General features: G+C 41.5%; 1 protein-coding gene across 1 annotated transcript in view; it reads left to right on the forward strand.

Annotated features, from left to right (window-relative positions):
- Positions 1–294: 294 nt before the first annotated feature.
- The window catches only part of PKDCC (protein kinase domain containing, cytoplasmic), a 44,495-nt gene continuing 19,528 nt past the window's right edge, over positions 295–25,261 (forward strand). Inside the window, exons 1-3 of the mRNA XM_067565037.1 lie at positions 295–1,098; positions 18,015–18,137; positions 21,164–21,435. Coding sequence (XP_067421138.1) covers positions 412–1,098; positions 18,015–18,137; positions 21,164–21,435 — 1,082 coding nt within the window. The 5' untranslated portion in view covers positions 295–411. The remainder of the gene's footprint in view (positions 1,099–18,014; positions 18,138–21,163; positions 21,436–25,261) is intronic.

The following is a 25,261-nucleotide window of genomic DNA, read 5'->3' on the forward strand; positions in this document are numbered from 1 at the left end:
CTTGCACTGGCGGGAGGGAGGGAGGGGGAGCGGAGCCTGGGAGTTGTAGTCCTGCCTTCCCGGCTAGCGAGCGGCTGCGGGTAGCGCCATGAAGGAGACTACGTTTCCCAGGCCCCCCTGCTGCTCTCCGGGTCCACGGGCAGGGCTGGGCTGTCAATCAGGGGACGTCAGAGAGCGGCGAGCGCTCCGGGATTAGTATCACCCCCCCCCCCCCCTTACACCCCTCCTGCGGGCCCGGCTAATAATAAGTGCCTCCGAAGAAGCGCCGGAGCAGGGAGGCAAGTGCCCCGCTGATGTGCCTGAGACGGGCGGCGGGACCATGTGAAGCGCCCGGGGAGACTTTTCCGCCCGCCGCTCCTGGAGAAAGCAGCCCGCAGCCGGTGGCCGGGGCAGAGCCGGAGAGAGGCTGCGATGAAGCGCCGAAAAGTGGCGGTGGCAGCCGGCTTCTGCCTCTCCTTCTTCCTGGGCACTTTGCTGAACGTCTTCTTCATCCCCGGCTTCGAGCAGCAGCAGCAGCAGCAGCAGCAGCGGAGCGGGGTCACCCCGGCGTTGGCGGGCTCGCCTTTGTACTCCGGGGAGGAGGGCAGGCGCTCCGAGTTAGCCCGGCAGATCAGGGAGCGCTACGAGGAGGTGCTCCGCTACCAAAAGCACCGGGCGCCCGCGGCTGCGGCGGCGAGGCGGCTGGTGAGACCGCTGGAGAGGCGGCTGATGGACCTGGCCCAGCCGCGGAGCTCCTCGGAGCAGGCTCTCGCCCGGCTGGAGAAGGGGAAAGCGCCGCCGGCTGACAGCCGAGGCGGCGTCTCCTCCCCCGCAGCCAAGATCGACCTGGCGCTGCAAGCCGCGCCGCTCGGCTGCCGGGACATCCGCAACGTCAGCGAGGTGCACTACCTGGGCTCGGGCTACACCAAGGCTGTCTACAAGGTGGTCCTGAACCGCTCGCTGGCCGTGGCGCTGAAGTCGGTCGATTTTGGAGGGCACGACATCGACAACTGCGTGAAGCTGTACGCGGCGTTGGAAGATTGCTACCGGCTGGCCGCCTACAAAATCGTCAAGGAGATGATACTTCTGCAAAGGCTGCAGCACCCCAACATCCTCCAGGTAAGCGCCGGGGGCTGCTCTTTTGCCACTAGGCTGTGGTACCCTGGGGGTCTTTTCAAGGAATGACAGGGAGCTTGTGCAGATCAGCTGGGCAGGACCGTAGACCGGGATCATCTTCGATTAGGATTTCTTCAAAACTGCCTGGGCTTTTCCCAGAAAGCAGGATGAAAGGCAGCCGACGTGCACAGATAGGGCTTGGAAAAACGTGGCATGGGGTTGTTTTTCACCACAAGCAACCTGTTGGCACTCTGCATGCCAAGGGAATAAAAAAGTCTGTAGTAACTACAGGCAGGGGTGTATGCACCGGGGAGTTGATTGTATTTGTGATCTGTATGAAAGAACTAGAAAGCTTTGATCTTAATATACCTATAACACTACCTCTCCTGGACGTGAATAACCAGTGTTTATAGTATATCGAATAAGTAGTATTTGACTATCACTGATGTCAGCCCAATGGGTCAAAACTGTCGTCTTGTGATAACAAGACCCCCTCTAAGTACTAATGTCACATTCTTTGGCCGGTTCTGTAAGTTAACACCCGTTTAGACTAATGTTTATCGAGTCAAATAACTCACGTCATTTAATGTATTCTAAAGTTTTGTAGATATTAGTTCATCATCATCATTTACATTTTATGTACACAATATCCCTTCTGATCTGTCTTCTATATAGATGTATGGTGTGTGCTCTCTTCTAACCACTCTTTACTTATAATACGGAGAAAATAGGAAGCCTTTATACACAAACACGTTCATTAGACATACATTACTGCATCTGAAGAAGAGAGCTGAAATCTCTCGAAAGTTTATGTCTACAAATATTACATTTCTTAGTCTTTAAAGTGCCACAGAACTCTGGTTATTTTTGCTGTATACAGACTAACAGGCTACCCCTCTGGAGTTAAAGATATTGACATCCTCTCTGATGTGATACATTCTGACAGATTTACCCTGGCCTGTATACCAGAGCACTGGGGAAAGATTAGGAATATTATCCATTTTCATTCTGCTAATTGGCGCAGAAGTAATGTCATTGTGGGAGAAGGTACCATATAACTCTGCCTGGCCTACCAGCCTTTTCTGATTGTTCTTGCACCTAAGCGGAAAAATAAAATTGTGATGTTGGAAGGCGAAGGAAGCCAACGGGGATATAAACTCCCTCAAAATGCGTACAATAAAACGTTAACCCTAATCACTACAAACTCCAACTCCGCTTCTCCCGAATTTATGAGAATGGAAATGTGATTGTTCGTCGCTTGTCATTGTGGTAGTTAATTTAGATTCATTGTGTATTTTATCGTGTGGATCTTAAATACACACAGTCCTGGCAAATGGAAGATTAAAAGGACTACTAACTGGAACAGGGCGAAGAATTATTCTGACTGCACTCTGACATTACTCCGCTTGCAAGAAATATTGTATTGTAGGACTATTACACATCGACATTAATTTCAACGGGTCCGTTTGGATGGAAAATCTGGGAGGGAAATTCCTGTTGCAATTCGCGTAGTGTTGAACGTTGATTAAAACCAAAACAATTAGTATTAGAGCGTGCAGACATACCCAGGAGCTACTTTTTAAAAAGGAATCAAATAGGCAGTTTTTGATTTCTTCAGTAGCAAAAGGTGCCAATTCCCCCATAAGAACTAACGGTCTAAAGGAATGAAACAGCCAATTTTCATACACTGGAGACTAAGAAAGGGCAGAAGCCACTTTAATATCGCCTCTTCCCCATGAGTACATACCAAAATTGGAACTGGGGAGTCGATCTTTCTTTCTTTGGATAAAACTGGAGAAAACATTTGGAAGCTCTAGAGGAATCAAAAATCGCCAAGCAATAAATAAAGCTTTTGCTAATTATTGCCTTCATGCGGCCAGGTATAACTATAACACGTAATGAAAACACAGTATCTCGCACACTATACTGCAACCTCTGGTAGAGGTTTTCAGTTTCTCCCTAGGATGTAATGCATCCTCAGAGGAAGAAATTCAAACTATAACTGTAATGCAGACAAGGGTATCGATAATCGTTTGACATCAGAAAATAAACAACAATTTTTAAACACTGGTTTTCAAGATTTTTCTCTTACTCAGTAGAAAGCAATCCAGTGTTTCTACAAATTGATAAAAATGAGGATTTATATTAAACATTTTAAGTTGCAGTTTCTCTGGCTTCCTCGGTGGGTTTTAATGATCGTGCTGTATTCCTTTCCCATGTTATTCAAACAGAGACTTTCGTCGTATGCAGAGAATAATTTGGAAATAATTAGTCATCGTCACAGGATGGAAATCCAACTTCTGTCCTGCATTATCTATGCAACGAGCAACAACAACAAACTCCAGTGTTTACACAGGGATAGACACTAGGGTTCCTTTAAACTGGGATATGCATTATGGAACACTTTATTTTAAAATCTGCTCCCCATCAAGGAGTGTTTTCTGTACCAAAGACTAGAGGAAGCGCAGTCAGTTAATTCCCCTCTTTGCTGAAGGGAGGTGGACCCTATAATAGGCAAATGAAGTCAATCTTCTTCATGTCACGTTTTCCTTTGTGAGCAGTCACATCATGTAGAAGCTGAATTGGAACAAGCACATGAATAGACGCTTCTGAAAAGGCCCGTTAGAAAACACATGCCCAGCCTCAGCGTTGGGAGAATGTTCTAATGTGCAAAAATCCCTTTCTGTTAATTACGTTTTCAGAAATTACATGCCCTCTAATTACACAAATAGATTAGATTTAAATCAGAAACGTGTTTTCCAGTTGGCTCAGATTCTTCCTTCTTATTTTGGCTGCCTCCTGTCTCCTCAGACACCAGCAGAATTTCCTTTTGACTTGGGTGCTCTGATCAGATTGCAAACGCACTAGAAAAGAGAGCTGCGAAGCCACATACATCAGGCTTTTTGTTTAGCATATTGCATTCCGTAAAGCTCGGGGCGAAGTTACTGCAGGGAGTGGGCATTAAATGTTTGATAAGACTTTACCTTGAACGGTGACTATAAAAATATGACAGACGTTAGCCAGTCACAGCTGGGCAGACTTGTGGTTCAGGAATTGATCTGTAATGTCATACATAAAACGGGGAACAGAGAGCATTTTCAAAACCAGCCTGCAATTTTTTTTGTTATGTCTATTCTAAAATCTCAGTTAGGACATGATCCTACACCTAGTGATGTCAGGGAAAAAATTAACGCAGGATCAGGCCTCTAACGCGTATCTGGGTTTAGAAATCATTACCCAGAGGTTTCTGCCTGAGACAGAGAAAAGAAACTCAAAAGCTAACATACTTTCCCCATATCTATTCTGATTTGTTACATACATTTAATTAGAGGAAGAGAGTCTTTTAAGGACCCAAACCGTGTATTGATGTCCTATTCACTACAGCACAACTGTGTATGTCCTAATAAGAAAAGCTTTTTCTTTAGCTCATTTTCATCTGGTTTCTTCATCCACTGTAGAAACGATTGATTGCATTCAGCCTTTCACTTTCTGTCTTCATGCAAGGTAGCCATCAATCACTGAGTTACTTCACAGGCAAAAAGGGCAGTCCGTTTCTGCGTTAGAGAGACAAGGTGGATGAGGTAACATCTTTTATTGGACCCAACTGCTGTTGGTGAGAGACACGCTTTGACTTTCTCTTATCTCCACCTTGTCTCTCTAATATCCTGGGACCTACGCCGTTTCTGCGTTTGCCTGTGCTACTGAAGTGGATCTCGTTTTAGCAAAACACCAGCCTCTTTTCTGCCTGCTGCTGGGGTAGTTTTAAAAAGAATTTTCAACTTCATCATCAAGTTCCCTTAGCCAAGAGAGTTATGGAGACAAGCTGGCCTGGCTACCCGCGACTGCATAGCCACCCTCCTCCAGCAGCAGTTTACCTTCCCTCTCATCATTTAGCGAAAGGAAAGGAAAGGAAAGGAACTTTCAGCGATCTCAGGCTTGGGAAAAATCAAATGTGCTGGGGAAAAAACATTCTGATGAGCCACGCCACGCCTCGCCCTGCGATTCTGTGAGCTAACGAGGGGTTAGCTGCTCCTGACAGCTCAGAAGGCTCACGTTGGGTTTCCAATAGGAATATGTTTACTGCGAAGTTTGACATCACTGTAAACCAGCCATAAACATACTGCACTTTTGGTTCTCAAACTTCCCCTTCCAATTATCCCCTCCACAACACACAGCGAACACTTAACACCCCTAAGCCAGCTGCGACCAATTATTAGCACGACTGGGGCTGGATCTGCTCAGTGCTGAACTGCTTTCAAATCCCATTGACTCGCTCAGCTCTATGCAGCCTCGAACCTCTGAAATAGCGTCCCCAGTAGGAAAACAGAATCCACCCGCTCGCTAACTGTAGCTTGTGATGGAGGGACGCGGGGGGTTTTATTAGGGGTGGGAAAGCAGAGCAGAGCGATCTGCCCCGCTTCCATAGAGTCAAATAGGAAAGAGAAATAGGTGTCCCTCCTTTCCCCACTCTTTCCCTCTCACACACACAAAGATCGTACACATACAGCTGCCACTGTTGCTGAGTGGCTTTCCCTACACTGTTACCCTTACCATTCTTGCCCCCACTCAGGCCTGTCAGAAGGGCTAACTAGGGTGAATATGTCTAAGTCTCTCTCTCAGTGGAAATCCAGCTTTTCTTTCCTGTAGGTTTTGTCCCAGGAAAGGGGACTTTCCTGTAAATCTCTCCCAGCCGAAGTGTAGTTTGTAAAATAAGACTTCTTCTTTACTGTCTCAGCAGTTCCCCATTCTGGCCTGTCGCTTGTCAAAACCAGCTTTCTTTTTCTTTAAGGCATTCTTTTAGAATACCTGATTAGCGTACCATATACGTTAGAGTGAAAAAGAACCCTGTTCACATCCCAGCCGTGTCCTCACCCCACACATCGACATGTTCCTCATGCATTGAGCCTGTTGGAGGAGCCAGGTGTGGCACATCAAACCTATCAAAGGAAATGTTGAGAACCTGGAAAAGGGAGTGGGGGTTAGTGTTAACTAGCGGGGTTAGCTAGTGTTAATGCAAAGAAAACACTTAAAATGAGGGTGCCTGTCGTTTTAAAGTGTTTGCACTGACCATCTCTGAGTCAGGGTTGGCTTGTCTGATGGGTCTTGCCTCTGGATCTGGGCTAGAGGCGCTGATTCAAAGGGCAAGTCTGGGAACTTGTCAGTCACACACACTGCTCTCGATCGCTATAAACATTCCTGCCACAGCAGCCATTGTGATAGGCAGGTGCAGATTAAAATGGAAATGTATTTGGTTTGGAGTGGGAGAGAAGGGGTAGTTCATTAAAGTTGATTTAATAACGAGAAACATTGGGGAAGAGGGGGATGTGGGTCACTGATTTATTGTAACACAGGATTTAGCAGCCCACTAATTGCTCTGCAGTCGCTCTCTATCAAATGCGGTGGCTGATCTCTTCGTCCTTTCCCTCTGCGCTGTGATTTCTTTCCTTACAAAGTTAAAATATTTACTTCTGGATCCGGCTTTTCCGTGCAGTTATCGAGGCAGCCGGGTTAGTTTGCTCTAATTCCTCTCTTCTGGCTATCTGGGGAAGAACAGAAAATCTAACACCATTTGCTGTTTATTTCAGACAATGAATACGATTGTAAAGACACACTGGTAATGTTTGGTTTACTGTAATACTATAATTATAGCCCTGGTATATCTGAATTAATGGGGCTACCATCCATGGGCATAAACAAGCCTTTTGACGGGTTCTCCCCTTACATTTCTGAAGACGAATGGAAGGGAGTGAAGATTTGAAACTGGCATACGTTTGGTGAAAGTGCAAGATTATTTTTGTAGGGTTAATAGATATTTTTATAACCAACCATCGCTCAATTCAATGATTCTTACCCCCCCCCCCAAAAAAAAGACTCTACTTCCACCCAAATAAAGCTCTATTTTTTAAAAAAAATATAAAAGTAGGTGATGCGTTCATTTCGAAACAGTGGCGATGGGGCTGTGGGGGGCAACCGTGAACAGCCGCTGATAGTGTGACCAGAGCCTTGTTGACTAAGACCATCTCGGTTTCTGTTTGTCAGATTGGTGTTAAAGCAAATATTTGTTGTTTCATTAATTTAACTACCTTTTAAACACCAAGATCCAGCTTATGATTTGTATCCCATTTTAGAACTGGAGTAATTCAGTTGTCTTTAGGGGAATTATTTTGATTTACATTTGTTCAGAAAAAATGGTGATAAACAATGATTTTGCCTTTGGTGTGGACAAATCCAGTGGTGTCTGAAAACGTTTCAGATGGTAATGGCATGGGCTATTATGACCAGCTAATACGTTTTAAAACATTACTTGTTCCTCTTTTAAATTTGATGTAATGTTAGCATCATGTTAGTTAACATGTTTTCTAACAAGATGTTTATCCTCTGCATCGATAAGTCCAGTTAGTGAGGCCAGAAGTGGGACCCTTATTTTTAGTTTGAAAATTAAAATGTTGAGGTCTTATATGGTAACTTTATGTGGAAGAAGATAATTTCTCCAAGTGATAAATCAATTAAAATGCATTTCTAGCTCGAATGAGTTGCCATGAATCATCTATGAAATCTTTTGGTCCTATTCCATCATGTTGCTTCATTCAGAGTCCACACTAAACTTTAATCCACAACATTTGCATACACCATGGGGATGGGGTGAGCTCTAGTTGTGGGAGTGAGGGGGAGAGGGGTCGGAAGCTCAGGAAATCCTGTTGTTGTTGCAAGAAGTGGGGGTCCAGTGGAATCAGGAGCATAAGAAGCTCTTTTGTGCTGGTAGTTGTTGAGAATGCTGGGTGATGAACTCAAGAGCTTTTTATGTGCAGCCGGCTAGCATCCCTGTGGAAAATTTGAGCAACCTTCTGAGTAGACTGGGGTGTAGTGTCATCAACGAAAAGCCCAGGTGAGATGGTGGCTGATCATGGGGGGGGGAACTGTGGTTTTGAAATTTGGATTGGGAGAGGGGTGTAGAAATTTTCCTTTGGACCTTAACCTTCAAAACGGAGCACCTAATTAGAGAGAATTAACCTACTAGAATGAGAGCTTGGGATCTTAATATGTGCTTGATCTGCATCCATAGATGAAGGGCACAGCATAGCTCCAGGGGCCTATCTACACTGCAGAGATTTTTCTAACTGCTGTGAAAACCTGTTTTGATTGGAGCAGTTAGGACATTTTAAACAGCTGAAAACCAAGTGCACACCAGGACTTTGGTTTTAAAATGAGGTTAGCTGAACAAGTTTTACAACTGCTCCAAAGTTTTTTTCCAGGACAGGCAGGTACTCGGGGTAACATTTTCAAAAGTATCTAACTTAGGAGCCTAAATCCCCAAAGTGATGTAGGAACATAAAAGCCTAAGTCCCAACGACTTTCAGTGTAAGGTTGATTTCTAAGGATTACTCCACAAAATAACTTAGGCACAGCAACAACTAACTTCTAGGCACCCTGCTTCCTAGTGGAGTTCACCGCCCTGAGTTAGGAGCTCAGGCTCCTCTACACAATGGGTGAGGAGAGTTAGATGCCCAAGAAGGGGAGTCTCTGCTTGCTGGCTTCTCTCTGTGCTAGCCAGTAGGAAACGCTGAGGAAAGGGGTGGAGTCTGAGCTTCGTTTCTATTTCCAATCAAGATTCAGGGCAGTGAACCCTCCCCTGGAGCGAGGTTCCTAAGCCACCTCACCTCTTTCTCAAAGATAGAGAGAGAGCCACCGCATTGTAACCAATAGCTAGGTGGTGAGGCAGTGCTCACCCCGGGGCTGTGGAAGAACTGTTTCTGAACCCCCTGCTCTGCCTGATTTGGAGCAGGTCTCCCCTGTCACTGCCTTAACCACCAGGCTATTGGGCATGCTGAGGTGGGGTGCTCTTTGTCTCGCCTGGTGAAGCTGTTCCATTTTTTTAGAACAAAAGAAATACTTATTGGAGCAGGGACCTACATCCCAGGCAAGTGCCCTAACCACTGGGCCATAGAGCTAGTCTCTCTTGAGCCCAGTTAATACTTCCTTACTTTTAAACCCAATGGAACAGTTTCAGCAGGAGAGATTGAGAACACTCCCATCCTAGGATGTCCAATAGCCTCAGGGTTAAGGCACTTGTCTGAGAAACCTGGCTCTAAGCCCCTGCTCCAAGTCAGGCAGAGTGGGGATGTGAAAACAGGTTTCCCATAGCCTGCACGAGAGCTCTACTCACTGGGCTGTTGGGTATTTTGGGACACAGCTACCCGTGCCAAAGAAGTCTAGATCTGTTTGTCTGGTAGAGCAGGTAAGGCATGCTCTGAGAACACTTTCCAAATTTGGCACTGCAAGCAAAATAGATGGGAGATTAACTGACTGGTTGGAGAAGTTAAGCATGGCACCAAGCAGCTTGGTGGTGTCAGACTTAGGTGGTTTTGCACCCACTCACCAGCAGAAATGGAGGTGCCTAGGAAATTTGGGCACAGACAGAGTTAGGTGGTAGCTGAGTGCAGGTTTTAAGGCTCTCATTAATTCCTATGTTTTGGATTTAAACGCCTGAAGTGGGAGTCAAGTGGATCTAATGCTAAGTATATGTCACTTTTTGAAAATGTTACCCTAAGTGAAATGTGGGATAGCAGCATGGGAACTCTGAAAAATGGTTGAGGAGAAAAAAAGCAAACAGTGCCACCTGTTGATGGAGACAGCTTGCTGCGTCTCCACTACACCTCCACAGCCCTGGGGAACTCAGGATGGGAATGGAGAAGGCCGGGGAAAGCAGACAGATGCGGCTTGGTGAGGAAAGATTAATTACACAAAGTGCTTCTTTATTGCAAGAGGGCTTCCCAACAGGCCCAGATGTTATCCTGCACTTTTAAGAGTGAAGAAAGGATCTGTTAACAAGAACTGCAGGGCTGTTGGAAGCACAGAGCTGATACAATTGCAAACCAGCCATAACTATTCATGTCATTATTAGACAAGCCATATGCCTCAACTCTAAAGTGTCCAAATAATATTTTCTCCATTGAACTGCATGGGACTATAGGGGGGATTTGACTTACATAACTGTTGGCAGGAAGGGATTTCCATGAGGCAAAAAACATAGAATTAGCTAAAGAGCTACACTGTCATTACTTACTTTCAAATAGATCATTCATAAAACTAATCCCATTAATTTGTCGAATGATTTCTGATTGCTCCTCTGTTATGTGCCATGTAAATTACTCCAAAAGACTCTGTTTTGAATTTCTGGCTCTGTTATGGGAGCTGGTGATTTGCAACCTTCTCAGCCTTCATTGCCTAGGATCCTGGCAGTCTCTTATCTGTGCAGACTGCATGGGGATGAATGGATGCCATTGTACCTTTTGCAAAAGTCACCTTCGTTACTTGAATTTTTCAGAGACACCGTGCACATATAAAGGGGTTCAACTTTGTGTGTATCCTGCCCAGGACATTATTTTTCATAAAATGGAACATTTTGTATAATCTGTGGATTACAAGGGCAAACCAAAAGTGCTTTTGAGAAGAATTGTTTAATTACACTTCAAGTGGGCTAATTTGTAAGTTAGGTAAGTACGATTGTCCCATCCCTTCTTTTGTTAGATATCAAGACTGAGGGAGGTTACATGACTAGTCCAAGGCCACACATTGAGTCTGCCAGAGCTGAGGCTAGACACAGGATTTCCTGCCTTTCAAGGTCCCATGCAGACCATGTTGTCTCTTTAGATCTGCATCCTGCCCTGGATCAATGGGTGTGTCTACATTAAGTTGAGGAAAACTTGTCTCATTCATACTTCCTGTAATGATTCTGTAAAGAGTTTGGCCCACCAATATTAGCAATTCCAATCCTTCTGCACCAGTTGAGAAGGAATACTTCCTGACAGCTGTTGCAAACAAACAATTCAGTTCTCCAGCTTCAATGGCCTCTGACTGCATGAGATGGTTTGTACTATCACCCATCCTTACCATGGTTTAACCCACCCACAAATGCTATTTTTACAGAGTTGTTTTGGTGCATCCACACACACCACACCTTACAACTGCAGTTGTAACAGTTGCACTTCTAAGATGCCTATAGGGCCTATCCCATAATACCCATTGCTGCTGGGGGGCAGAGGGGATGGCTTTGGAGTAATTTCTCCATTACTACATTGTGGGATGGCATGAGAATTAGCCAAACCAGTGCTACTGACACCCTTGTGGTAGCCTCGTCCACAATGGGGAGAAACTATTGTAGGATGCATGGATTCACTCAGACTTGAGTCATAAAATCACATTTTCCTGTGTTGTGATCTACAATTGTGAAGTGTTTGAGGAGAGAAGGTGTTGTTCATACGTTGTATGCACCAGCCAATGATGTTTTTCACTCAGGTCCAGATTGTTAAAGGCATTTAGGCACCTAAAGATACAAATAATCATCTAGTGAAGTGTCTCCATGCCTAATTCTCATTAGAATTCTCTTCCATGATGCCTACAAATAAAACCCCCAAAACCCCAACCCTCCCACCTGTACAGTGGTTAGACTGGTCTCAGCAGCCTATCAGGCTGGCCAGTGTTGTCTCATTGTTTCCTTGTACTCTTCCATCTGTCTGTCTGTATCCCTCTGAAGTCTCTTTCTTACTTAAATCGTAAGGTTTTGTGTTAGGGACTGGGGCTCCTATGCACTATGGCAATACAATTAATCAATAATAAAGGTGCAAGCTGTTTGTTTTTCTCTAATCTCAGCCTGGCCACTCAACTTAGACCAAAAAAAAAAAAAAAAAGCCCTGCAAGCAGAGTGTTTGTGGAGGGGGACCTTGAAGGTTTTATGTTGTTTCTGGCTAAACTCAGAATGATCCATGATGGGAAGAGCTACTTATTCTGGGACTTTGCAACTGCAGACCGACTCTGAGTTAAACGAAGCTCACTTCAGGGAAGTAAGCCCAGCAGTGAAGAGATCTGAGACATTTAACTCAGTAGAATTATACTCAAGGGATCAGTTTTAATATGGACAGTCTCATGAATGTTTCAGCAGGACTGTTCACTAGCCTCTTCAGAAGAGAGAACATGCAGATATTAATCATTTAAATCATTGCATAATTCAGAGTCAAAGTTCTGAAAAACCCCACTGAAGTGGATGCAGTGAAGTGGATCAGAGGTGGAGGATAAATTTTGATCCTTATTATTTAAGATATTGTTTCAAATTCTGCTCTAAATTATACCTGTCCATTCCCATTGAAATCATGGATAAATTAGTAGTCCCCCTGATTGACTTGAATGGAGCTATGGGCAGGAGCTTGTATGAATAAGTGTCGTGGGCTGGATCTTGGAGTTGTGCAGGGTAGGTTAAATTTACGGTGCTACAAAGCTTTTAAAATAATACAACTATTTTATGTGGGAGCTTAATTATATGAAAATGAGGAGGGAAAAGGGGCGAGATCCTTTGTAAGCCTTAAGTTTACTGCCAAAATATGTGCCTTGCAGGTAGGGGATGCATGTGTGTGTTGTACACACAAATTTCATTTTTGTTTCACTTTCTTTTGAAGCTATTAATGTGGTTGGCAGCTATGATGACATTGGTGTAACCGTTAACTCTTCTAGTGTGCAGCACCCTTAATAACAGTACAGTTATTAATAACCCCCACTAAAGATAGCTATGAGTAGTTAGTTTTAATATTTAAATTATCTACTGCTTGCTTACAATTTCCATCTCTAGTCTGAGGCAACAGGAAGAAATTTTGTCTCTTGGCTTTGGCAGCCAGCTTTGGTCCCAATCCTGGAAGATGCTAAGTGCATCCTGAATGGTGCTGACTGACCTCTGCTCCCTGTGGCTCCTTGTGTGTTACATTTACCTAGGAAGATTAAAGTTAATTAAATAACCTAATAATTTGCAATGTAAAGGCACTCATCATTTTTACAGATGCTTTTGGGTTGAGGCAAAAGTATTTATAATATTCTCAGTAAAGATAGCACATGTTTAAAATTTGAAAGAAAAACAGATTTTAGGCACAAGTGAAAATCCTAAAGTATTTATTGCTAAGTAACAACTATGCATCATGGTTCCTCTATATTTTTCCTTGGAGGGACTGGCCTATTGCGATGGCAACAGAGGGCATAGCCAAGGCATCAGGTGCATGTAAAAGTTTATCTTGGAATTGTCTTCCTTCAGTCTGATGCCTTTAGAACAGCAAAGCACTCTACAATATGCTCCTCTAATTTAGCCGCTAGGAGCTTGCTCCCATGCACAGCGATGTCCATGGGAGTTTTTCTACAGAGGCCCTAGCTTATTAGACAGTCTAGCCTTGACATGTCCAGTCCTGGACTAATTTTCAGTTTGGCTAGGTGTGCACATGTATCTTTGAATACATGCACTGTGCACATGAACAAGAATTTCTTTTGTCCTGGGCCATATTCTGCTATTACACTGGAGTAAATCTGGAATAACTTGAGTGAAATCACTGAGGTCTGAATGAGAGGAGAATCAGGACCAGTGTTGTTTCTTTAGCACTGTTACCAACTCTCACTATTTTATCAAAGGTGATTCTTCCTTTTTTTTCTGAAAGCTCCAGCTATTGGAGTCATGTGATTACATGAACAATCACAGCTTTCATTAGAGAGAAAAACAAGTAAATTTATATTCCTCATGATTACAGAGAAAAGCTAAAGGGGAACTTTCAGGGCTCAAACACAGAACACAAATACTTTTTTTAACATCTCATGATTTTTAAGCTAGTATGTTTCTTGGGTCTAGACTTCTGATCTTTAGATGCTTCAGGCTGGCAATCCTGCTTTAGACTTACACCAGTGTTAGAACAGAATCTGGCTTTATTTTGTTAGATTTTTAATTGTACCATTCCTGTCTGAGCAAACTGTACAAATGAAGAGTAACACTTTTGCTAAGGCTTTTTCTTGACATTTTGTTTTTTTGAAAATCCAGCTTTGGTGATTATACTAATGCAAGATGGTCTGTTTGCATATACTTAGCCACTGATGACAGCTTAATAAGCTCCTTTATTTTGTGTTTTTATTCAGTATGCTTGTCAGCTTTTGTGTGCAGTCTGACCTCTGCTCCCCTCCACCCCCTTTCTTGTCTGAAAGGGGCACCTCTGAAGTGACTGGCAGTACAGACATGAAATCTTACAAAAGAATATAACTTTCTCAGGGGCTGACCCTGTATTCTTTATGGATCTAAAACTCCTCCTGAAGTCAATGGGAGTTTTTGGTGCATAAGGAATACAGTCCTTGATTGAGTTCTTCACTAGCTGTTTAGATTTTTCTCAATAAACATACCTGCTTTACATGAACTATTATGCACAATGTGACAACAGTTCAAAATTTCATATCTGGGGCTTAGTTTCTTGAGCAGAAAGAAAAGCATCCCAAGCTAGCAACAGTTTGCTACTAGATTCTGTACAAAACTATGTATTTGTAGTAGTATTTCAGTTTAGTGGCTTGACATATCAAACATTGATTAATATTTCTTTCCATACATTAACTGAAACCATGTTGTTCTGGGGTATGAAAAAACAATATATTTGAAAAGTCTAACATGTAACTAGATGATAGAAAAAATGCTATCCCTACAAAGAGTGTTTAAATTGAATCAGTAACTTCAGCACTCTGCCTGCTCTATGTTTTATCTCTTTCCCATTTGAATCATCTTTTTACTCCAATTTCATTCATATTGTCCATGTGGTTATTTTTACAGTTGCATGCGGTTGATCCAAATAGGCACGGTATACAAATTAGTTACTAATTATTTGTATGTGAAAATGATATTGTCCTATCTGGGACATTTCCAAACTAGACTGGACAAAAACCAAGAAACTAAACTGTGGGAAACAACCTTGCATTGACAGGAAGGAGGGCAAGATCATCTAATGAGCTAAATTTTTAAAAGAAAATACATGCACATCTGTATTCTGTGTGGTTGTTCACATATAAATAGCCATTTTAGATGCCTAATTAGTAGTTTGAATCAGGACATACTTTTATTTTTTTATTATTTTCAGTCACCATAATTGTACACATGTGGCCATGTATTGCATGTGCATTTTTGCTTAGGCCTTTATTTAAAATTTTTATTTAAATATAGCCTAGTAGGCTCCTTTCCATCTCTGACTTCCGTTCTCCAATGATTCTATGTAACAAAATGGCAACCTCATAGCTAGAAATGTTTTACATAAGGAATAGCAATAAAGAAGAGATTAAACCAGATGATCTATTTCATTAGTTAGAATTATTCAATATTTTTCTTCATCACATGTAATTTTTTAATGTCTTTAACTATGGCCTTAATTAATGGACTTAATTCAAGTCAGCGCTCCTTATGCAAGAACATTTCCCACTGATATTTGAAGAGAGATTTTTCTTGTGGAAGGAAAAATGGATTGGGCCCTTTACGCTTGAAGCAACTAATTAGACTTCAGAACAGCAAAGTCTGTACTAAATATAAACATCAGTCAGCAATGATTTTTGCAGTGGTGCAGCTGGATTCTAAATGGAGATAATTAAATGCAGTGCTACTCAGCCCCTGAGAACAAATATATTGCATTATTATGACCATAGGAAGCCATACTTCATTATTTTACTCTTACAAAAGTATTCTGAATTTATTCTTATTAAAAATATATTTTTAATTAAAATAAATTCTGATTTTTTTAATACGCATATGCTACAAATATCATGTCTTAATTAAAAATTACTTGGTTTTATTACACTTTCAGAGGACTTCAATGGCTAATGAAGACTGATGTCCTTGTCATGTTCATTATTCTGAATTGACGTTTACTGTAGAATTAACATTTTTCATCCAATTTGTCTTCTAATTTTACTTCTGTTTTATGAGCTTTTTTCCACTGGACAATACAATTTTATAAATTCCATCTATGATTCAATAGAATTCAATAAAACGTTAGAGGCGTATAGGACCTCTTATTAGCTCTCACACCCAGAAATTAACATTTAAATATAATGGGCCCAATCTTGCACTCTTAGTCCCTATCCATACAAAGGCTAAAATGTGTGAGGACTGCAGGATCATCAAGCATTATATATAAAATATCGTTTACAGGCAAGTCTAGCGTCATCCTAGCAAAGTTGCACATTCTATAAAATATTTACATTCTCTTTATATTTGTGTTCTTTCTGGTTTGTAATGGTAACAATTGTGCAAATGTGTTCTTCTAAGATAGTGTGTTGTGCTAAGTTTTTATTACTGTACTTATGTCAGAAACATGCTTGCATTAAAAAAATGTCACAGATATTAAGGGACAACTCCTATGTCTGATCTGAGAAGCCCCAGGTTAATGTTGTATTATTAAATCTACGGTGTATCCCTATTTCAATCCAATGTGTCTCTAGTGCAGAAATACCTGCCACACATACATCTCTGATGTCAAAATCTCTATTGTATGTTTTTAAAATAAACTATTTTAGCTTCCGTTTTGTTTGATATACATGCTTTACCAGTTGTTTTGAAGTACAATGCCACTTTTCATTGAAAGGAATAATTGCTTTCTTCACTTACTATTTTGGAATTTTTTCTTCCTTTAAACATAGACAATGATAGTTAGAGCTAAGGGAATGATTCATAACAAATAATTTGTTTACTGAACTTAACCTCTTTTTCTTCTGCTTAAATGTTTGTGAGCAGATTGACTACATTGCACAAATTTGCTTGCTATTCAATGAATTTGTTTGCAATGTTTTTTCCATTCTGTTAGTTGATTGAGAACATTTAATTGCACTGGCTATTCAATTGTTACTTAGTCGTGATCGATCACCTAACACACACAGTATTGTTTCTGAACCCAGATTGGGTGAGCATAGCTCTTACAGGATCTGATTCACAGCCCACTGAAGTCAATACAAAGACTCCCATTGACTTCAATGAGCTTTGAATCATGTCCATAATCAGGAGACGAATAGGTTTGAAGAAGCCATGGCAGTTTTGAACCTCTCGGGGTAGGGGAGCAGATGAGTAGGATTAGAGGATTTTTAACCTCTTGCATCATGCCACATCTTCTACCCTAATACTTATTTGGCTGGGGGTAGAGTGTAAATTTAATTTTATGTTGTGTCCATGTTGTCGCAGCTGCAAAGTTTGTAATCAGATCTTTGTTCAGCTCATTTCACTGCTTCTTTGCCAAGGCTTTGGTAAGGAGTTTCTAAAAGCCTGTCTCCTAGCTGGGTAAAACAGTCCCTGTTCCCTCTGACATAAGGTTCTTCAAGCACAGGCTTAAAATGTTCTTACTGTGTAAGTGTTTGTGCAAGTAAAAATTGATTGTGCAAGTGATTTTTGGATAGCAAACACAAAAGAGGCTGGAACATGCCTGAAGTGCATTCATTTTAAAATATTTTGCAGTATTCACCCATCTCTAACGTTATTGCACATGTAACCTCAACCAATACTATTAGAAGCATTTCCTGCGTGGCAAAGGATGTGCCTTGACATTTGCAATGGTTTTTTAAAGTTCATTATAAAGATCTAGTTTAACCCTCTGTGGCATTAAAATACAAATAGACACAAGCTCTGGCAAAGGTAAAAAAAAAAAATTCCTGATCTTTAAATGACATTTTTCTAATGCCTATTTTTAAGCACAGAATTATTATGATTATGCCAGATAGAGGGAATTCATTTTCGTATATGCACTAAGTCTTCATATCTACACACACACACATTTTTACATATAAGTTGCTTGATAAGGGTTTTGATTATAAAAGCCTATCCAGAAGGGTATGCAAATGCAGCATACCCAGCCTTGGTGAAGGCCTTGTGTGGCTTGCAGAGACTGCACTGGGCAATTGAAGCCCATGACTGAAACTCTTAAATAGGCATTCTCCTCAGATGGAAAGATACGAGGCTGCTACAGGGGGCCTAAGGGCAGCATTGTAAAACACAGAGAGTCCAAGGAGGATACAGGAGACTGCTTCCCACACTCCTGGAGAAAAGCGGAAGATGCCAAGATGTATTATACTAATCTCTTTCCCTTTTTGTGTACTTTTTTTTTCAGCTCTATGGCTACTGTTATCAGGACAGCAATGACATCCCAGACACGCTGACCACCATCACTGAGCTAGGCTCACCATTAGAGATGATTCAGCTTTTACAGACTTCTTGGGAGGACAGATTTCGAGTAAGTACAACTTACAGGACTTTTAAGTAGGATGTGAACACAAAGCAACTCCAGGCATGGGGGGTGAGAGAAGAGGTTACATAGGTTAAAGCTTTGTTCCCATTTATTAAACAACTGCTTTGCTTGGGAACGTTATGTCTTATAAGACTTAACGCTCCCATGTTTCGGTTTTTAAGACACTGCACTGTTCTGCCTGTTGATGGTCCCTAATTATAGGATGTTATGTGCCGTTCACATTATATCTTCAAAGATTTCATACTTGTTAAAAACCTCAGAGCTTGGCATTTTTGGCTTGAACATCGTGCTCTACAACTGGAATTCAAACAATAGAAGGATGTGACCTCTCTATCTTGATCATTATCATAGGCTGACTTTATAATTGTTTCCTACTGTTTCTTGTTATGTTGTCTTTTACTAGGGGAGAATGAAGGGTAAAATGAAGTTTATAAATGTACACAAGTCCTAAAACAGAGTTTGCCCAATGAAGCCCACATTGGCAATTTAACAGAAACATGAAGGTCACACTTAATTTGTATGCAATGGAGCCCAGATGTTAGTGGTACTTTCATCAAGATAAGGCATGGTATGCTGGGATCTGTAATCTCTGTGGGATGTACTTCATGATTAAAGATTAGGGCAGTTACAGGCTTCATTTAGAGCTCTGGGGACAGTATTTAGCCCATGAGTTGAACTTCAGCTACCTTGTTCTAAAAGAAATACACTCCTAAGAAACAATGTCTCAATCAGAGTTTTTAGTTTGTAATGGCCAACGAAGTGTACTGCTGTCTCCCTCAGCCATGCAACTGCAAATGATCACACTATGATTGGAACTGTGATGTAAGTTGCAAAAGATGCACAAGATTATTGGCTTGACTGTATCACATGTGGATGTGGATGGAAAGCTTCTCTTTAGAATGGATGTCCCTTCTAGGGCAGTTAGAGGGAGATGAAGGGGAAATATCTTGGCAGTGCCGGGCTGATTCATAGAGATGTAATTATAAATAGAATATTCCTGGAACTGCTGCAATGAAGCCTTAGGTAATGTCATAACTATTCCCTTATCTAGTGTGCAGCTGTCATAGAGGAGAAGAAGAAGGAGGATGTAAGTTCTCAGCTCGATACATGAGAATTGTTTATGTATCTGCACCAGTCAAGCAAATACTTACATGGTGGTTTAACTTTATACACTCAAGTAGTCCCTTTGTGTTTACAGGCCAGGGACTAAATCTCCCCAAACCAGCACCTATTAAAGTCCATGGAAAGCAATGGTGAAGAACTGAGCCCTAAAATGTGAATTTTAATCTTGTTGTGGGGCATATACACACACAACTCATATCAAGACTGAAGGCAGGTACATAGATAAAGGACTTCAACAGGACTCAGCATGGGCGCAGGGGTCTGTGCAGTGGATCCATTTGCAGGATCAGGGCCTTGGTAATGTTTGAAGAAGGAGGAATTAGTTCAGATTGCAAAGAAAACTCCCGCTTAGTTTTTTGCCAAACATGTATACTTTTATGCAGAGAGAGTTCCAAGTTTTCCATAGTAGTTTAAGAAATCTTTGAAAAATTATTTTTTCTATATTTACCTTTGAGCAGTTAAAAATGTTTCATTATAATTTTGTTCAAGTTTCTCTAATGATTTTAGCAGTGTTCAGCTCCTGTAATGAGGTTCTGTGCAGTGCTCCTGACCAAAGGGAAAAGTCACATTGATATTCAGAATGTTAATGTTTCATTGTGGTCTACTTTCATTTTCTCAGTGACATGATATGTCTTTTATATATTGGCATCCTCTGGGATGCTACATGAAATGTATAGAATTCTTGTAAGAGGAACAAAAAAGCAGTCAATCCAGACATCCCATAACCATGCTTGTATTCATTTATATGTACAAGTATCTCTACATAAACTTTTGATATTGCTTAAGTGGGACAAAAATGTTCTAAGCTGGTAAGGCAAGGAAATGATTATGGAAGTGTTGGATAGTCCTAATATCTCTCAGACGTGAAGTCTGTGAGGTATAACTTAAGACATATTCAACCTCTGTTTTTTTTCTGAAGTATGCATTTAAGTATTCCCCTGAGTATATCATTGATGCCCCCAGACTGAATTGTGATTTGACTACGTTAATACATATGGTCTTAACAGCAGTTTTAACAAAAAACAAAGCTTACATGCAAACAGTAAAACGCTTGCTAGCCTGCACAAGAAATGTCAATTGAATACACTGAATGAGCTTGCAAATATTTAACTTTATATGTTGTTTTTGTTTTAGTGTCTTATACGATACCTACAAAGAAATACTGTCAAGGCATCACATATGAACTGTAAAGAGTGGGGCATTTTGCCACAGTAAAACCTATAGGGTTGAGACCAAATTTGAAGGTTCCAAATATTATACTTTTATCTATGGGCAAAGCCTAGATAATTCTTCATGCTATGTCCCCAGTCTGATGCACCTGTGTGGAGCCCCATTGACTTGAATGGGATCCTGTGTGGACAGAAGGGTCTGTCTACATGGATAGGCCCTGATCCTGCAAATACTTAGCTTTATGCACTGCAAATAGTTCCATTGAAGTCAAATTACTCTCAGTGTGAAAAGTTAAACCCATATCAGTTTTTAGAGGATCAGAGACTTAGATTTCAGGATCAAGGCGTACATGTGATGTTTTATCAAAAACAAATGCTTTTATGTCTATTAAAATAATAAAAACAAAATAAAAAAGCCCCAGCAGCTCAACTCACAAGCAATCCTAGAATAATAAAATTGCATAAGAAAAAATTGGTAATGAAGCATGTTTGTTTCAAGCTTCTAAAGGTTGTTACAATCTACATTGAAAGGATGGCGTTAAATATTCTGAAGAAGACCTTGAGGGTACTAACTTATTATTGAGGGTACTAACTGATTATGATGATAAATCTCACGCCTATATTTGGTTGCCATTATGTGTGTAACTTAATTTAAAGCAGATGCATTTACATGCTCCATATTAGACAAATAACACAGGCTATCTGTGCTTTTTATTTCAGATATGTCTCAGCTTAGTTCGGCTTTTGTATTATTTGGCTCACTCTCCTCTTGGCTCTGTGACGCTGTTGGATTTTCGCCCTCGACAGTTTGTGATTGTAGATGGAGAGCTGAAAGTGACAGATTTGGATGATGCCAGCATAGAAGAAAGCTCTTGTACCAGTAACAGTGACTGTTTTATAGAGTTTCCAGCAAGAAATTTCACTCTTCCATGCTCTGTGGAGGGCCGATGTCAAAATATGAATGAAAAGAGGAATCTTTATAATGCATACAGGTAGATGACCAGTTATCTAAATAGATAAAATTAATAAAATTTGCCAATTCTGTATAGTCATTGAGATAATTGAAATTGTTGGGTCAGGCCTTTATAGATGAATAACTAAAACAGTGAGGAATTGGTGTTGTAAATAATTTCATTAATAATAATAATACATAACATTAATATCTTGAAAGTACTTCTCAAACACTGAATCTGATTCACCACTAAGGGCTATGTTGGTGTAACTCCATTGAAGTCAGTTACACGATAAAGATTTATACCAGCGAAAAACTGGAGTAATCGTATGATGATTTTGGGCCCAATTACTACATTAATAATGAAATGATTCTCACAACACATCTCTGATGTACATTAATAAGTGTTGTTATTCCCTTTTAAGTATGAGACAACTGAGGCTCAGAAGTGAAATGTCTTCAGAGCTGGGATTAGAATTCAGAAAGTTCTGTCTTCTAGGTCTGTGCTCTGACCACTAAACTGCACACCTCTCATTAGACCATGCCTCTTTTCTGTTGATTATAAAACTCACTGGTTCAGTTGTTTGATAGTCAAAAGCCTGTAATGTCATTGTACTTCTTTAACGTAGCCCAATGTTAATTTGGAGAGTAATCTTCCCAGGGGTTATAATGAATATTAACACTTTTAAACAAGCCATCACTACTTTTTAGTTCTCTTTTCACAATTTCCTCTCAGCCTTCCTCACATAAAACTAATTGCTCTTCTTTGAAAAGGCAATGATTGGCTTGCTTATACTACTCCCATCTGTCCTGAGGTGCCCCCCATTGAGGTCTGCGTCTGTAATTTATGGTCATGCCACACACATGACAGATAGGTAATCAGGTGACATTCTATCTGGTCAGTCAGAACTCTGTAGAAAGCATCTAGCTGAAATGTCTGTCTTCAGAATTTGGTTTCTTAAGGTCTCTTCAGATTTACAACTGAGTAGTTTTACATGATGGATTTATGTTCGTGGTCTTGGCTCTTCACTAACTTTGATTGCTCAACTCATTCTTTGGGCCAAACACTGATCCCATGGAAACTTTTTACTATTGATTTTCATAGGGTCAAGAATTGATCCTTAATGCACTGATTCTAGTTGTGTTGTAGCTTGATGTTAAAGTGTGCTGGTGAGACAGAGTGCTTCTGACTGATCCCGATAGGAAAATAGAGGGTCTCAAGGCAATGCCATCATGGTGTTCTCATTTCTTAGGCTTCTCTTTCAAGTATCACACTACTCATTCCCTGCCAGACCACAGCTAGGAGAGTCTTCTCCAAGGAGAGTCTTCTGCTTTTGTCCCAATGCACTTACCAGCATATGTGTTACATTATCTGACCACACTGAAATGGATTCCACTAAACAACTGTCATGTGCATTTGCGCAGTAAAATTTTTAGTGTGTCCTGCATAATTTTCCATTTTCATTTTCTTGGATTCAAGATCCTTCTTAGTTAACTAGTTTTTGGTTAGAGTTGTTTCACTGGTCTGGCCAGAAAAAACATTAATAGGCAAATGTGCTTTTCAGTCACACACTATCAGAAATGGGGCTATACCCATGGGGATATGCCTGTGACACAGGGATCTTGTAGAACGGCTGCTGGTCTCACTGAAGAAAGCTGTCTTTTCCTATCACAGTGGTTAACAGTTGAGAGTGCTAGTGAACTATTCCATTGGCTCATCAGTTTCTAAAGATCTGTTTTTACCCTTTGAAAATCATAATGCTTTTAGCACACACCATTGCTTATTGTTCTGCTCACACAATAGGTCTTGGTATGACAGCAGACCCACACCATACTAGGCTGCAGCCACCCTTATGAATGCATCTGCAGTGATCTCTCTACGCTCACTCAACAAGGATAGAACCGCAGTCCACTTGGTATAGACAACTAAGTTTTCCAGTTCCCAGATTCCCCACGTAGTGGGTTACTGTGATGGTAGATGAATGGCAGTAATACCTTCTGAAGGCTTGGGAAAAGTTTTTTCTTTTCCATATCTGGTGCTACTGGGAGCTCTAACCAGCAGCAGATTAACCAATGGTATAAATCTCCAGCAGTGTCTGAATTTACTAGATCCACCCACGAGAAACTTCACTGGGCCAGTCCCCTGATTCCTTCTCAAGGTGAATTATTAGAGCTGAGAAAATATTGTCACCCCCTCTCTGCCCCCGAAAGTTGCGTGATTTGGATTTTTAAATGATTTCCTTCAGTCACCCATACATCTTTTTGTGTACCCTCAAGATGCATGTTTTTAACAGTGAAGTAATGAACCATTGGAACATCTTACTAATAGTTGTGAATTGTCCATTACTGGACATTTAAAAAACAATATGGGATGTTTTTGTAGAAGAGTTACTCTAGTTCAAAAAGGAATTAATTCAAGCAAATTCTGTGGCCTGTGTAATGCAGGAGATCAGTCTAGAACAATGGTCCCCAAAGTTTTTGGATTACACCCCCACTCTACCTGGTCTGCACCTCCCTGGGAACTGCAGTCAGGATCAGGGGCCGGGAGTGGGGCCAGTGCTATGATCGGGGCCTGAACTGCAGCCAGGGCCAAGGCCGGAGCTGCAGGGCCTGGGAACTTGGAGCCCTCAAACAGAGCCTGGGCTCGGGACCAGAAGTGGGGCCTCGGACCAGAGTGGGGACTGGGGCTGTGGCCAGGACTGGGCTGGAGTCCCAGAGCCAGGAAGGGGCCAGAGCTTGGGCCGCGCCTGGGGGCCAGGGCTGCAGGGCCAGGATAAGGGCTCTAGCCAGCACTGCAGCCCTGGGGCTGAGGCCACAGCCTAGGAGTGGTGCCGGGAGCTGAAGTCAGGACTGCAGCTGGGGGGAGCAGGGGTGGGTCAGAGCGGGGCTGAGTGGCGCTTCCTCCTGCTCCCCCCACCCATAGGGCTGGCCCAGGCCCCACCATGCCCCTCCAAATGTTTCTCTGTGCCCCCCTAGGGGGGTGCTCCCCAGAGTTTGGTGACCTCTGGACTAGAAGCTCACACTAATCCCTTCTGGCCATATAATCTATGAATCATGAATGCAGAGACAATGCGTCACTATTGATAGTGAGGAGCACACTTTAAAGTTTCTGTCGGTATGCAGCGGGGTTCAGGGCAGGGCATGTAAATCCTGGCAGAAATCTGGGGGCATGTGACCCCACATAGCCTGCCCATGTCGCCTCTGTATGCATGTTCATGGGATTGAGTTTTACTGGCACTGATATCTATGAATTTCAAAGTCACGTGACTTTGCATTTTAAATTCACATGTGTGAGTGTTCATATCAAAATGCTTGCACACTCATTCAGCTGAGAATCAGAAGCAATACGATGTGACTTTTCTGTCTAATTGTAACTCCGCAACCCAGTCTGAAAAGCAAACTGTGACTTTCGAATACTTTCAAAGAACTGTTGGAGATCAATCACAATCCATTTACAGATTTTCCATGCGCAGAAAATTTACCAAATGAATTATTCATTGCTAATTATTTGCTCAGCTTTCAAGCACTATTTAGATTGCTTCTTTTATATAAAACACTTAAGAGAACTTTTATAATAATCCTACTTGGGGATTTTGAAAATATCCTTCTTTTTAGAAGGGATGAATTTTACTTTTGCATAAAAAACATTAAAATCTTTAGGAAATATTTCCACTTTATACAATTAATATGTCAGCTCAACGGGACACAATATAGGCTCCTATAGCTGTTATTTTCCAATCAATAACTTGATTTTTTTTTAAATTTTTGCTTATGTAAGATGTGCTTAATTCTCTCCAATGAGTATGATTCACTACAATTTCTGTATGTTTGTGTGGCCTGGGGGCAATTTTATAGGATAGACAAGG

Source organism: Emydura macquarii, unplaced genomic scaffold (assembly GCF_026122565.2).
Source record: "Emydura macquarii macquarii isolate MOO-44397 ecotype Brisbane River unplaced genomic scaffold, CSIRO-AGI_Emac_v2 contig_2676, whole genome shotgun sequence".
In the NCBI taxonomy this organism is placed as follows: domain Eukaryota; kingdom Metazoa; phylum Chordata; order Testudines; family Chelidae; genus Emydura; species Emydura macquarii.